At 34.8% G+C, this 13,662-nt stretch overlaps 1 protein-coding gene across 1 annotated transcript in view; it reads right to left on the bottom strand.

The window, feature by feature from the left end:
- Positions 1-583: 583 nt before the first annotated feature.
- SCCPDH (saccharopine dehydrogenase (putative)) overlaps positions 584-13,662 on the bottom strand; it is a 30,367-nt gene continuing 17,288 nt past the window's right edge. The window contains exons 6-12 of the mRNA XM_006198815.2: positions 11,274-11,404; positions 10,504-10,621; positions 9,465-9,584; positions 9,315-9,371; positions 3,592-3,703; positions 2,251-2,332; positions 584-1,217 (exon numbers count right to left, since the gene is read on the bottom strand). Of these exons, the coding sequence (XP_006198877.1) occupies positions 1,112-1,217; positions 2,251-2,332; positions 3,592-3,703; positions 9,315-9,371; positions 9,465-9,584; positions 10,504-10,621; positions 11,274-11,404 (726 nt within the window). The 3' untranslated portion in view covers positions 584-1,111. The remainder of the gene's footprint in view (positions 1,218-2,250; positions 2,333-3,591; positions 3,704-9,314; positions 9,372-9,464; positions 9,585-10,503; positions 10,622-11,273; positions 11,405-13,662) is intronic.

Raw genomic sequence — 13,662 nt, 5'->3', positions numbered from 1 at the left:
TCTGATATGCAGTTAATCATGACATCTGTTGCTCCTGCCCATCTTCCTGATTTTAGAGATGATAAAACGTTTTCTAAGGTCCCACAAATTAGGGTGCAGCTGAGACCAGATTCTGACCAGCCCTGGGCAGAGGAAGCAAAGTTAGGGTGAACAGTACTAACACCAAGAATCTCCCTCTCATCTTCTGTACAGGCAGCACATGAATAAGATTCCTATCAATGTCACTCCTCTTGCTGTACAGCAGAAATTCCATAAAGACAGTGGCTGTCCTCTTTACATAATGAATGTAACAGAACACTTATATGTGTTTATTGTGTGCTTATTACCAAAGGAAAAGTCTTTTACCTTAGTTTAGGGCTTCAGTGGAAAACCTGGTTAAAATATAAAAAATAAATTGAAAAAAATTTTGCTTAGGCAATGAAAAGTAATAGAAACTTACCAGCTGTATCCTTAAAAACAACCACAGGTACAGAACCAGGCAAAATGAATGACAAGTCCAATTATTAGCAGTACACAGACCACTTAGGAAGCATATTTCCACCACTACTAAATTACATGGCCATGTTCAAACACAAAACCACTGTTTAATTGATAATCCTTTATTATGCAACTTAGGTAAGAATCCAGAATCAGTCAGTGTAGGTGGGTGAAAAACTAGGCTAAAATAGCAAAAATGCAGTTTCATTTGGCAAAGTCCTACTCGATGTAGAGAAACTCATGGAAAAGTGTGATAATCATGGCAAAGAAAGCAGCAGCAACTTCTTACATGAACACCAGCCTGGGTGCTTCGTCAAGGAATCTGTCAGCAACACAGACAGAGCTATCCACCCCACCCTCTGATCTGCCAGCTCACTTATAGAAACTGACCATGAATTCTTCAATGAAAAAATCAGTCAAATAGTTTTTTCTTACAAGTAATAAAAATCACAAAAATCAGCTAAGATTTGAAATTTAGGGTAAGCAAATACAATTTCCTGCTTTTAGTGTACATATTTTAGATTTGACAATCTTTTCCATATATAGTCAGATAGGCTTATAGAAGAATTTCAAATAACAAATTAAAAAGCTGTTAATTCATGCATTTTATGACTTCAGTTAATTCTTCAAATGTTTAGATTTCAGAGCTGCTAATGACACTAAATTCAATGCCACGTTGGGTAAGTCTGTCAATCAACTTTGTTCTGGAGAAAGCTGCTGCAGGTGTGAAGACCCCGCCCCTGAAAGACAATAAGATAAAACAGTGCACAGAGCCCAGCTCCAGCCCCTTCCTCTGCCAGCGCGATTTACTAGAGGCCTAGCTGTCAGATCACCGCAGAGCTCGTGAATACCTGATTCTTGACTCTGTCATGGACTAGTTTTGGTTCTGTTTCTAAAATCAGCCAAAAGAGCAAGTATCTAATACTCAGGAGGACACTAGTACCCAGCAAACCTGTCTAGACTGGTTCAACAACTAGTGAAACTGTTTCCATGATACTGGTGTGTGTCCGAAGGGCATGTGGAGGGTTATCAACCCAAGTAGCAGAAGCTGTTTATAAAGTCAGCGAGTTTATATTAATTATTAATAAATCAATTATTAATTATCAATTACTAATAAAGCATAAATGAGACAAACTGGATGAAAAGAAGTTCCTTTAAATATAATGGCTAATATTTAGAAAATGATAAATATTTTCAAAGGGCATACAAATATTTGAAAACTTTAATTAGGTTTCACTTTGTATAATTTCTATGTTTATTATTTATTATTGTTTCAGGTCATGCCTAAACTTATTTGTTCCTAAGCTTGTGGGCCTATGCTCATTTATAGAGTTGGCCTACTTTTAGGGTAACAGCTAAATGCTCCAGTAAGATAATCCATTTGATAATTACCTGGCCTGGATGCTTGGTATCAAGGCTCCCACTGCCAGCTGGGTATCATTCAGCACGGATTACAGGCTCCTGTCAATACCATTCAACTACAGGGACCTTTTCTGAGTAGCTGACCATGCACCTGAGTTATTTTTAGGAGGAACTGAAGCCAACTTACATGGATCTCAGACTTTTCTGTCTCCTCTCATTTACCTCTACTCTGCTCCTAGGGGTCAATAGGAACTATCCTGCTCACAATTTTAAGTTTACCTCTTTGATCTTTAATCAAAGGTACTGTAAATGCTTATAGACAAACCCGACACCTGAAAACCGAACCTAAATAAGCTAAACTTTAACATAAGTGAAAAAGGTATCTTCAAACTTGAAGACAATCAGACTTACGCCTTAGGAAGATCAGAGGCATCATTTAGAAGAGTCATGGCTGCCTGGACCATGGCTATGGGGGTAGCCACATAGCCGGCTTCTGCAGGAAACAGATGATCAAAGAGAAAGAAAGTATTCATGAAATATGCATTCAAAAAGACCCACAAATCAAATGGTAGATTTTATACCTAAGTATAGGTATACAGAATTTCCTCATTACATACTCTGTTCGCACAGTAACAAATATAACATTTATATAGAACTTACTAAGTATTAGGAACTGTATTAAGTGCTTTAAATCTATTAAACTCATTTAATTCTCCCAACAGTTATATGAGGTAAGTGCTATTTTACATCCATTTTCGAGATTAGGGAACTAAGACAGTGAGAGGTTAGGCGGCTCATCCAAATGCACAAAGTTAGGCAGTGGGTGAGCTAGAATCACATTCAGGCAGCCGGCTCAGGTCCACACTGTTACCAATGATCCTAGGTTTCTTATTTCTCTTTCATACACTAAACTGATCTTTATCGATCAAATATACTAAACTTCACTTTAAAAAAGGACTCAATTTCTTAAAAAAAAGCAACTGAGTAACTCTCAAAGAAGTCCAATTTTTAAAAGTAACTCTAAACAAAGTCTATAAACAAACAGGCCATTAGTGTTTATATTCATGTCAAATAAGAACATAGTCAACTTATCTTAAAAAGCCAGGTGACATTTGAAAAAAAAATATCTTTACTACTGGGCTTGATTAAAACTACAAAAGAGATCCCCTGTGATATACTAGGAACGAGGGTAACTAAACTTATACTGTGATCCACAAGCAGGATTGTCTCTGTATAGTTCTCTAAAATTTACAGCATTAATTTATGAATGTTTTGGAGTGACAATTCCTTGTAACAACCTATCAAAACTTTTACCCTCCCCATGAAAATGCACATGTGCACACACACTTTACAAGCAATGTCAGGGTGATCACAGACTCCAAAGAAACCTTGAATCACAGCTTTGATTTATGTTATAATTGTACTGCTTTACAGTAACCCTTGAGTATGAGACTAGAATAGATAAATATCAATCAGCCCCTTGTCTTCTTAATATTTAAAAAATTCCATTCAGAATTACTGAATCATACTGAAAAAGAAAACCAGAGGGAAGAATACAATAATAAAATTGAAATATGCCAATAATTTCAATCCTTCTTTTGAGAGAATCATTTATCATTATTAGTTAATTTGTGCAAATTTATTTCTAAAACAAACAAGTTTTAAAAAAGCATATACTGTAGTAGTAGTACACCACTGTACAGCTAAGACAATGTAAAACTCCCAAGCGTTCTTAAGTCATTTGTGAAATACCTGGTCCTTTCACCTGAGTACAAATTCTGATATTTGGTTTGCTCTTATCAGTACCAAATCCTTGGCTGTATCCTTGACCAAAAAATGTCATAGTAAATGATGAGGCATCAATCTGAGGAAAAGAAAGCAAAGGGTTTATTAAATAAATATGTCATTTCCTCCTTGAACACAATAAAATCTACTATTACACTTCATATAAGACATTTTCAATAGATTAAAAAAAATTCTATCTGCCAGAACATCCTGTCATCCTGTATTGAAGCATGGAGCAAAATGTAATTCTTTGAAGACATACAAGTTTTGCTGACTGGTGTATACTGGGGGTAGGGAGGTAGTGAGGAATAAAGCTGATACAAAGATGATTCTCAGGTTGTGGCTTAAAGAAGGACAGCATCACTAAAATGCAGTTTCAGAGGGAAAACTGGAGGTATTTTTATTTTATGGTACTCTGGTTTTAGATATCTGAGGTGACAGGACAAAAATAGTCAGCAGCTAGTGACAATATGTAATGGCTTAGGGTGTAGAGATAAAATTGCTCCACTTAGAAGTATAAAAATTCGATTCAAAAATTATAGAAGATTTATCCAAGCATCTGTCATAATCACTAACTTTAGAAATAAGGTAATAAAGCCATGGTCAACAAACTTTTACTTAGTATTAACTAAAGATCAGACACTATGTTAGGCTCTGAGACTAAATAAAATATTTATAAAATAAAATATATGGCATTCCTAGAGATTCCAATTTAGTTAGAGGAAATGTATATGTGTATAAAAATTTACTGAGGAGGCTAGGGTTTTGAATTGTATGTGCATGCATGTGTGTGCATGCACACGTGCGCGCGCACACACACACACACACACACACACACACTCTCTCTCTCTCTCTAATAGAGAAGTTTATTACACAGAAAAGTAAGGTTGGTGACAGAAAGGAAAAATCACTATTTAAAGGCAAAACCAGGCAAGGGTGCCACAAGAAAATCACAGCCAATATCCCTGATGAACATAAATGCAAAAATCCTCAACAAAGTATCAGCAAACTAAATTCAACAACATACAAAAAGGACATAACACCATGATCAAGTGGGCTTTATTTTAGGGATGCGAGGATGGTTTAACATCCACAAATCAGTCAATGTGATATACCACATTAATAAATAAAGGATAAAAATCATATGATCATCTCAATAAATGCAGAAAAAGCATTTGACAAAGTTCAACATTTAAGATAAAAAGTCTCAACAAAGTGGATATATAGAGGGAACATACTTCAACATAACAAAGAACATATATAAACCCACGGCTAACATCATACTCAATAGTGAAAAGCTGAAAGCATATCCTCTATGATCAGGAACAAGAGTGCCCACTCTTGCCACTTTTATTCAACCTAGTGTTAGAAGTCCTAGCCACAACAATCAGACAAAAAAAAAGAAATAAAAGGAATCTAAATTTGAAAGGAAGTAAAACTGTAACTGTTCACAGAGGTCATGATACCACATATAGAAAATCCTAAAGATGTCACCAGAAAACTATTACAACTAATAAATGAATTCAGTAAAGTTGTAGGATACAAGGTTAATATACAGAAATCTGTTGTTTTTCTATACACTAACAACAAACTATCAGAAATTGAGAAAACAGTCTCATTTTCAATCTCATCAAAAGGAATAAAATACATAGGAATAAATCTAACCAAGGAGGTACAAGATTTGCACTTAAAAATTTATAAGACACTGATGAAAGAAACTGAAGATGACATAAATGGAATACCATGCTCTTGGATTGAAAAGAACTAATATTGTTAAAATGACCATAATTACCCAAGACAATCTACAGAGTCAATGAAACTGCTATCAAAACACCAATGGAATTTTCCCAGAACAAGACCAAATAACTTAAATTTGAGGTCAAAACAGAGAAAGACAAATATATGATATCACTTACATCCTCACCAACAGTGTAGAAGGGGCTCCCTTTTCTCCACACTCTCTCGAGCATTTATTATTAGTAGTCTTTTTGATGATGGCCATTCTGACAGGTGTGAGATGATACCTCATTGTAGTTTTGATTTATATTTCTCTAATAATTAGTGGTGTTGAGCATCTTTTCATGTGCCTTTTTGCCATCTGTATGTCTTCACTGGAGAAATGTCTAAGTCTTCTGCCCATTTTTTGATTGGGCTGTTGTTTTTTTTTTTAATATTGAGTTGTATGAGCTACTTACATATTTTGGACATTAACCCATTTTTGGTCACATTATTTGCAAATATTTTCTCCCATTCTGTAGGTTGCCTTTTCATTTTGTTGATGGTTTCCTTTTCTGTGCAAAAGGTTTTAAGTTTAACTAATTCCCATTTTTTTTTTAATTTTTGCTTTTATTTCTTTTGCCTTGTGATACAGATCTAAGAAAATACTGCTACGATTTACATCCAAGACTGTTTTGCCTGTGTTCTCTTGTAGGAGTTTCATAGTATCATGTCTTATACTTCGGTCTTTAAGCCATTTTGAGTTTATTTTTGTATACGATGTGAGGGAGTGTTCTAGTTTCACTGAGTTACATAAAGCTGTCCAGCTTTCCCAATACCACTTGCTGAAGAGACCATTTTTTCTCTATTGTGTATTCTTGCTGGCTTTGTCATAGATTAACTGACTGTATATTTGTGGTTTTATTTCTGGAATTTCTATTCTGTTCCACTGATCAGAATATGTATTTTTGTGCCAATACCACGTTATTTTGGTAACTGTAGCTTTGTAGTATTGTCTTAAGTATAGGAGGCCTATGCCTCCAGCTTTGTTCTTTCTTCTCAGGATTACTCTGGCAATTCTGGGTCTTTCATGGTTCCATTTTTTCTAGTTCTGTGAAAAAATGTCATGAGTAACTTGACAGGGATGGCATTAAATCTGTAGATTGCTTTGGATAGTATGGCCATTTTAACAATATTCATTCTTCCAATCCAAGAGCACAGGATATCTTTCCATTTCTTTGAATCATTTTCAGTTTCCTTTATCAACGTTTAACAGTTTTCAGCACACAGGTCTTTCACCTCTTTGGTTAAATTTATTCCTACATTTTTTTGTTTGTTTTGATGCGATTTTAAACTTTTTCTTTCTGATATTTCATTGTTAGTGCAAAGGAATGCAACAGATCTCTGTATATTAATCTTGTATTCTGCTATCTTGCTGAATTCATTTACTAGTTTCAACAGGTTCTATGTAGAGTCTTTGGGGTTCTCTACAGAGTATCATGTCATCTGCAAATAATGACACTTTTACCTCTTCCCTTCCAGTACTGATACCTTTAATTTCTTTTTCTTGTCTGACTACAGTGCCTAGGACTTCTTATACTATGTTCAATAGAAGTGGTGACAGTGGGCATCCTTGTGTTGTTCCTGAATTTAGTGGGAAGGCTTTCAGCTTTCTACTGCTGACTATTACATTGGCTGTGGGTTTGCAGTAAAAGGCTTTTATTATGTTGAGGTATGTTCCCTCAATCTCACTTTGGTGAGAGTTTTTATCATGAATTGATGTTGAATTTTATCAAATGCTTTTTCTGCATCTATTGAGATGATCATATAGGTTTTGTCTTTTCTTTAGTTAATATGTATGTCACATTGATTGATCTGCATAACTTGATCATTCTTTCGAACAGAATCAGATTTGTGTCACAGTTTTCTTGTACAGCAGTGGGAAGATGAATTAGAAAGAAATCATAGGAAGGCTATGAATAGTTCAGCTGAGAGATGAGGGTCTGCATTATTAACAGTGAAAAGACAACCCATAGATTGGGAAAAAATATTTGCAAATCACATATTTGATAAGGGATTAATATGCAGAATATATATACAGAAGTCCTCAAACTCAACAATACAATTAAAAAATGGGCAAAAGATTTGAACATTTTTCTAAAGAAGATATACAAATGGCCAATAAACATAAGAAAAGAAGTGCAACACTGCTAATCATTAGGGAAATGCAAAAATCAAAACCATAATGAGATATCACCTCCCACCTATTTGGATGGCTACTATAAAAAATAACAGGAAATAACAAGTGTCGGTAAGGAATGTGGAGAAATTGGAATCTTTGTGCACAGTTGGTTGGAATGTAAAATGGTGCAGCTGCAGTGGAAAAGTTTGGTGGCTCCTCAAAAAATTAAAAATAAAATTACCATAGGATCTAGCAAATGCACCTCTGGGTATATACCCCAAAGAACTGAAAGCAGGGTCTCAAAGAGAAATCTGCACACCCAATTTCATAAAGGCATTATTCAAAATAGACAAAAGGTGTAAGTAATCCAAGTGTCCATGGACAGATGAATGGATAAGCAAAATATGGTATATACAGTCAGCCCTCAATATCTGTGGTTTCCACATCCACAGATTCAATCGTGAATCAAAATTATTTGGGAAAAAAAGATTCCAGAAAGTTCCAAAGAGCAAAATTTGAATTTGCCTCATGCCAGCAACTACTTACATAGCATTTACATTGCATTTATAATTATTTACCTAGCATTTACATTGTATCAGATATTATAAAGTAATCTAGAGATGATTTAAAGTATACAGGATGATGTCCATAGGTTATATCCAAATACAATGCCGTTTTATGTAGGAACTTGAGTATCATGGATTCTGGCATCTGTGGGGGATCCTGGAACCAACCCCCTACAGATACCAAGGGACAACTGTATATACAATGGAATATTATTCAACCTCAAAAAGAAAGGAAATTCTGACCCATGCCACAACATGGATGAACTCTGAGGACACTATGCTATGTAAAATAAGCCAATCACAGAAGGGCAATTACTGCATAATTCCCCTCATGAGGTACCTAGTGTGGTCAAATTCATATATACAAAGTAGAAAGATGTTTGCCCAGAACTGGGGAAAAGGGGGAAAGGAGAGTTACTTTTTAATGGGTATAGAGTTTTAGTTGTACAACAATATGAATAAACTTGATACTACTGAACACTTAAAAATGGTTAGGATGGTAAATTTTATTTCATATGTATTTTACCACAATTAGAAGGAAAAAAGAGCAGAGAGATAGGTAACAGCCTGAACTAAGGTAGCTGTGATGGATTTGGAGAAAAATCTAGAATGTTGCTTATGCTCATGACTGGGCAGATGATAGTGTCACCAACTGAGATGGGAAATAGAGAAGGCAGAAGAGGGTTTGGGGGAAAGAAGTTCAGATTTTGACATGTTAGATCTGAAGTGCCTGAAGCAGTCACATCATGGAGGATATTGGACAGGAGGTAATTCAATCTACCATGGGGATTCAGGGTGTGTGGAAGGGGAAGAGGGACACATGGGGGAAGGGGAGAGAGGAGGTGAAGAGGAGGAGATAACAAAGGAGAAAAACAGAAGAGTAAAAATATTTGAAATCTCTATGAAGTAAAGAGAATACAATTTCTGGAGCCAGATGGCTGGGTTCTCATCCTAGTTTGGTCATTTACTCACTATAGGACTTTGGCAAATTTCTTAGCCTCTCTGTGATTCACTTTCCTCATCTGTTAAATGGAGATAACACCTACCTCAAGGAGTGTTTGAAAAGATTAAGTAATCTAATTTATGTAAAGAACATAAAGGAGCGTCTTAAACACAGTAAGTGCTTCATTGAGTTTTAGCTTTTATTGTCACTGCACTGAGGAAAAGTAAAAACAAAATAAAGAGAAGTATTGCTTCAGAGACCTAGATACAAAAGAAAAGGTTACCTGTCTTTGTGTTGGACCTTGTTTTGAAAAATAACCAAAGGAGAAGAGCCATGGGAACTAAAGGAAGAAAAATAAAAAACCTTCAGTGATATTTTTTTAAACTCATGGAAAATAATTCTAAAGGTCTAATTACATAAAAATATTACTTACTTTTATGAGAAGTTGCCTTCCAATGCTAAACCTCACAAAGAATAAAAAGAAAAGTCCAGCAAACATCAGCTTAATAACAGAGGTGATGCCTCCCACAGTAATATAAGCAGCATACTGAACCTAAACAAAGAATATAAAGCCAGGATGTTACTCCCTGCTTTCTTAGACCAAGTAATACAAGGATGTTACCTACTTATAACTTATTCTATAGTCATAAATACCGAACAACAGCAGTTTCCACTTTATGAATGTGTTATGTTCTAAAAGCTGGTTCAGAAACCAGACACTGGGAGGACATTTTAAAAAAGAAATTGTTATAAATGGTAATTAGCTTCCCCTACTTGAACACAGAAGTTCATATAATCCATATATAAAAGTCCATAATATACCTGAGTTTAGCAACTATATACTATAGAATGCAGACTCCACTTACAACCTCTTCTATGAGAAGATACTACTTTTTTTTTTAACTTGAGATAGCTTCTTCTTCAAGTCTCAGCAGTGGGAGTAATTCCTTCCCTCACCAAAAGAATAAGATGATACTCCAGAGGTAGTAAGGAGAGAAGAGAGAAGAATCCAGACATCTCCACAGGCAACAGAAAGAGTATTCTAGCAGCTGAAATTCTCAACAGGATTGTCAGGTGTTTATGCCCCAAGATTTCCCAAACTGAGATTGCTACTGTTGCATTACATTAAAAAGGTATTCAGCAGGCCAGATTTGAATTATGGGAGGAGGCTGTTACCACCCTTATAAGATGCAAAATGCTCTATGCTACTAATTCTTTGTTTCCAGAAACTAAAACATGCATTATTTAGCTCTTTCTTTTATTGCTTTATAAACATAAAAATCCTACATCAAACAGACAGGAGAACTGAAGTAAACACAGAATACTCTATATTAAAAAAAATCATAAAAACAAATAAATGTATGTTAATGTATGACTGAAGCATTATGCTGTACACCAGAAATTGACACATTGTAAACCGACTGTACTTCAATAAAAATATATATATACAAAAATAAATCATATACACTCACAGGTGATTGCTCTAAATTTTCATGCAAGTAACGCTGAGTCCGCTTCACAACAGACACATCTGCTCCCAAGAAAGGGATGGAGTAACTGTTGAGTTCTCTGCAGTAGGAAATTGGCCACCTGCAAGACAGACCCACGTTGCATTTTCTCCATTTACAGTGACCACAACTTTAACTGGTAAATTTCTGAATAAAAATCTTAACTTATCTTGAGGCAATAACAGCAAGATGGCAGATCTGCTCTTAATTAAAATTTACTTTAGTATTTAGTATTTGTTCTTTGTTCTCTACACCTACACCTAATCAAGTGACAAGTTGGAACAATGTAGTATTCTTCACACCATGGGCACTTAACACATATAGTTTAACTGTTTCATATCCCATCAATTTTCCTAGACAATGATAAAAAGAACACTCATTTCAACAGCCAAACTCTGAATTCAGAGCTCTCACATATAAATACTATTAATAGATTGTTTAATCTACATAAGATCATCACATTTTTACTGCATAAAATTTAACTGATGTTTAATTTTGATATTGATAGTGAAAAGTCATAAAATTAATCTTTCCCAGAGTCAAAGTTTATTATAATAGATGAAATATTTAAACTTAGGGTAAGGTATTAGTTATATTTTATTTATCTTTGAAAACAATCCTGAACTCACTATACGTCTCCTAGCTTTTCTTAGTAGTATATGTTATTAACAGCCAGATCACCAACAATATGCTTAGATTAGATTAACTAAAGAACAAATTTTGAGATAACATACCTTCTTTTCAATTTTGGACCAACAATTGGGACAGGCTTCAGATTTGCCTCATTACGTAGTTTTTTCAAACTACTCTGATCTCCAAAACCATAAACTGCTGACTTCCAGGTACCATCATGAACGCACAACCCCTGACAAAATAATTCAAGACTTAAAGAAATGTATCTTAAGGAATAATAAAATGTAAACCCAAGTAGCTTATAATTAATACAAAGAACATTTCACCTCTATTTGAGCAAGGCATAATATCTTATTTAACAATCTTGAGATGAATTTTCACAACCGGCTAGGCAGCAGTAACGCTCACTATTTTGATTGTATTCACTACTTACACCCTATTTACACATTACATATTTACAACATATGCCCTTTCTTCTTTCTTCCTACAGTGTACTTTCTTTAATAAGACAATTTCACTCAGCTAACTGACCATACACCTTTAAAATTAGCCTCTCTAATCCCTGTCTCAACGCTGATTCTCCAAAATTTCAAGATATGTTCATAAGCACAATTATGTATGCATACACAGTGTACTGTCGGTCTAGTCCTTCCCTGTTGTATTTGGTGCCCCCTGCCCCAAACACCCCTTATTCTAGCCCCAAGTTATACAAACATATTCCACAGAAGGCTTTTTAAAATATATTTTTTTTATTTTAAGGCTTATTAATATGATTTATATTTTAATTTCTTTCTCCACTTCAATTTCTTTCTGGTACTGTACCCAGCATAGAATCCTTGTTTGATCTCCCCGGACTCTCATTCATCCATTTATTTTTCATCTCTTCGATGACATTCTTAGCTCTTGGTGCCTTCCATTCCTTCTAATACAATTACACCTTCCACAACCCTCACCTCCAACTCTAATTAGAAATGACTGGCAGAGGGGAGTGTATAGCTCAGTGGTAAAGTACATGCTTAGCGTGCAGGAGGTCCTGTGTTCAATCCTCAGTACCTCCATTAATTAAAAAAAAAAAAGCTTTAAAAAGAAAGAAAGAAAGAAAGAAACGACTGGCAGAAAGGAGAGCACAGGTGAGGATGTAATCTTGGAGATTACTGTCTTAGTACTGTCCCTTCTTTATCTAACTTCTAGGTGGGCCTTTTAATTCTCTATTACATAAATATTTTAAATTATATTTATAATTTTGATTGTACACACTGTATTATGCCCTGCTTTATATGCTGTCTACCTTGTTTGAATGAACCAAGTCATTTAGAAAAATTCAAAACCAACTCCATCACAAGACTCTGAAAGACGAGTAACAGTAAAGCAGATGCGAAGATACCATTGACTGCTTTAAGCAGAATAAAAGAAACAATCAAACCATCAGAAGACTCAGGATTTCATATCACAGCTTTGATGACACTGAAAGGTAGAGAGACACCAACCAACCTAATTTCTATTTTGGTACAGATTAATTTATTCAGTTTTGTTAAAACTAAAACAGAGCTAAAAGTCTCAAGAGTTTATGAAACTATCCTAAATCTGTGCCTAGTCAATTTGACCTATTTGCAAACAAAGATTTCCAAAAATCAGAGGAAAACAGTTTTCTGAAAACCTAAGAACATCTTCTTATAAATACAAGCCATCAAAAAGGCAAAAATTGCATTCCATTTAAAAAACTTCTTACTTTAGTTCACTGAAAAATAAAGAGAAGTATACAAGACATAAATGTACAACTTAATGAAATTATGAAGCAAACATCTATTTAAGCCCAGAAGGCCTTTGTGGTAATCAAGAAAAGTCCTTGCTTTTCTTAAAGAGTTTTGCTGCCTAAGTAAGTATTCATTCCTAAACAGTACAGTGAGTTTTGCCTGTTTCAAAATCTTACAGAAATGGAAACATATAATATACTCTTTGAGCTTGGCTTCTTTTGCTCACAATTGTGCTGTTAGGATTTGTCATGTGTTAGAAGTACCCCCTACTCTGCAGCTGACCTTTCCATTTTCTTAGTGGTGTCTTTCGATAAACAGACATTCTCAATTATAAGTTTACACAATTTTAAGTTTTTCTTTACATTTAATGCCTCTGTGTCTTTTTAAAGCAGTCATTTCCTGTACAGCATGGTGACTATAGTTAATACTATCTACCATATTAAAAATTTGCTGAGAGAAGATTTTAAATGTTCTCATCACAAGAAAAACAATTTGTAACCAAGTGTGGTGATGGGTGCTAACAAGCAGTGATCGTTTTGTAATATATACAAATATCAAATCAGTATGTTGTACACCAGAATAGTACACTTGTTATCTGTCAATGATACTTCAATAAAAATAAATTAATATAATAAAATATATTTCTGGAAATAAGAAGCCATTCCCCATTCCTGACCTTGAGGCCATGAAATGTCTTCTTCTAACAGCTTACTGTTTTGCCTTATGCTTCTAGGTC

This window comes from Vicugna pacos, chromosome 23, assembly GCF_048564905.1.
Source record: "Vicugna pacos chromosome 23, VicPac4, whole genome shotgun sequence".
NCBI classification, from domain to species: Eukaryota; Metazoa; Chordata; class Mammalia; order Artiodactyla; family Camelidae; genus Vicugna; species Vicugna pacos.
The sequence above is the reverse complement of the archived record's forward strand: the minus strand, read 5'-3'. Positions and strand labels throughout refer to the sequence as shown.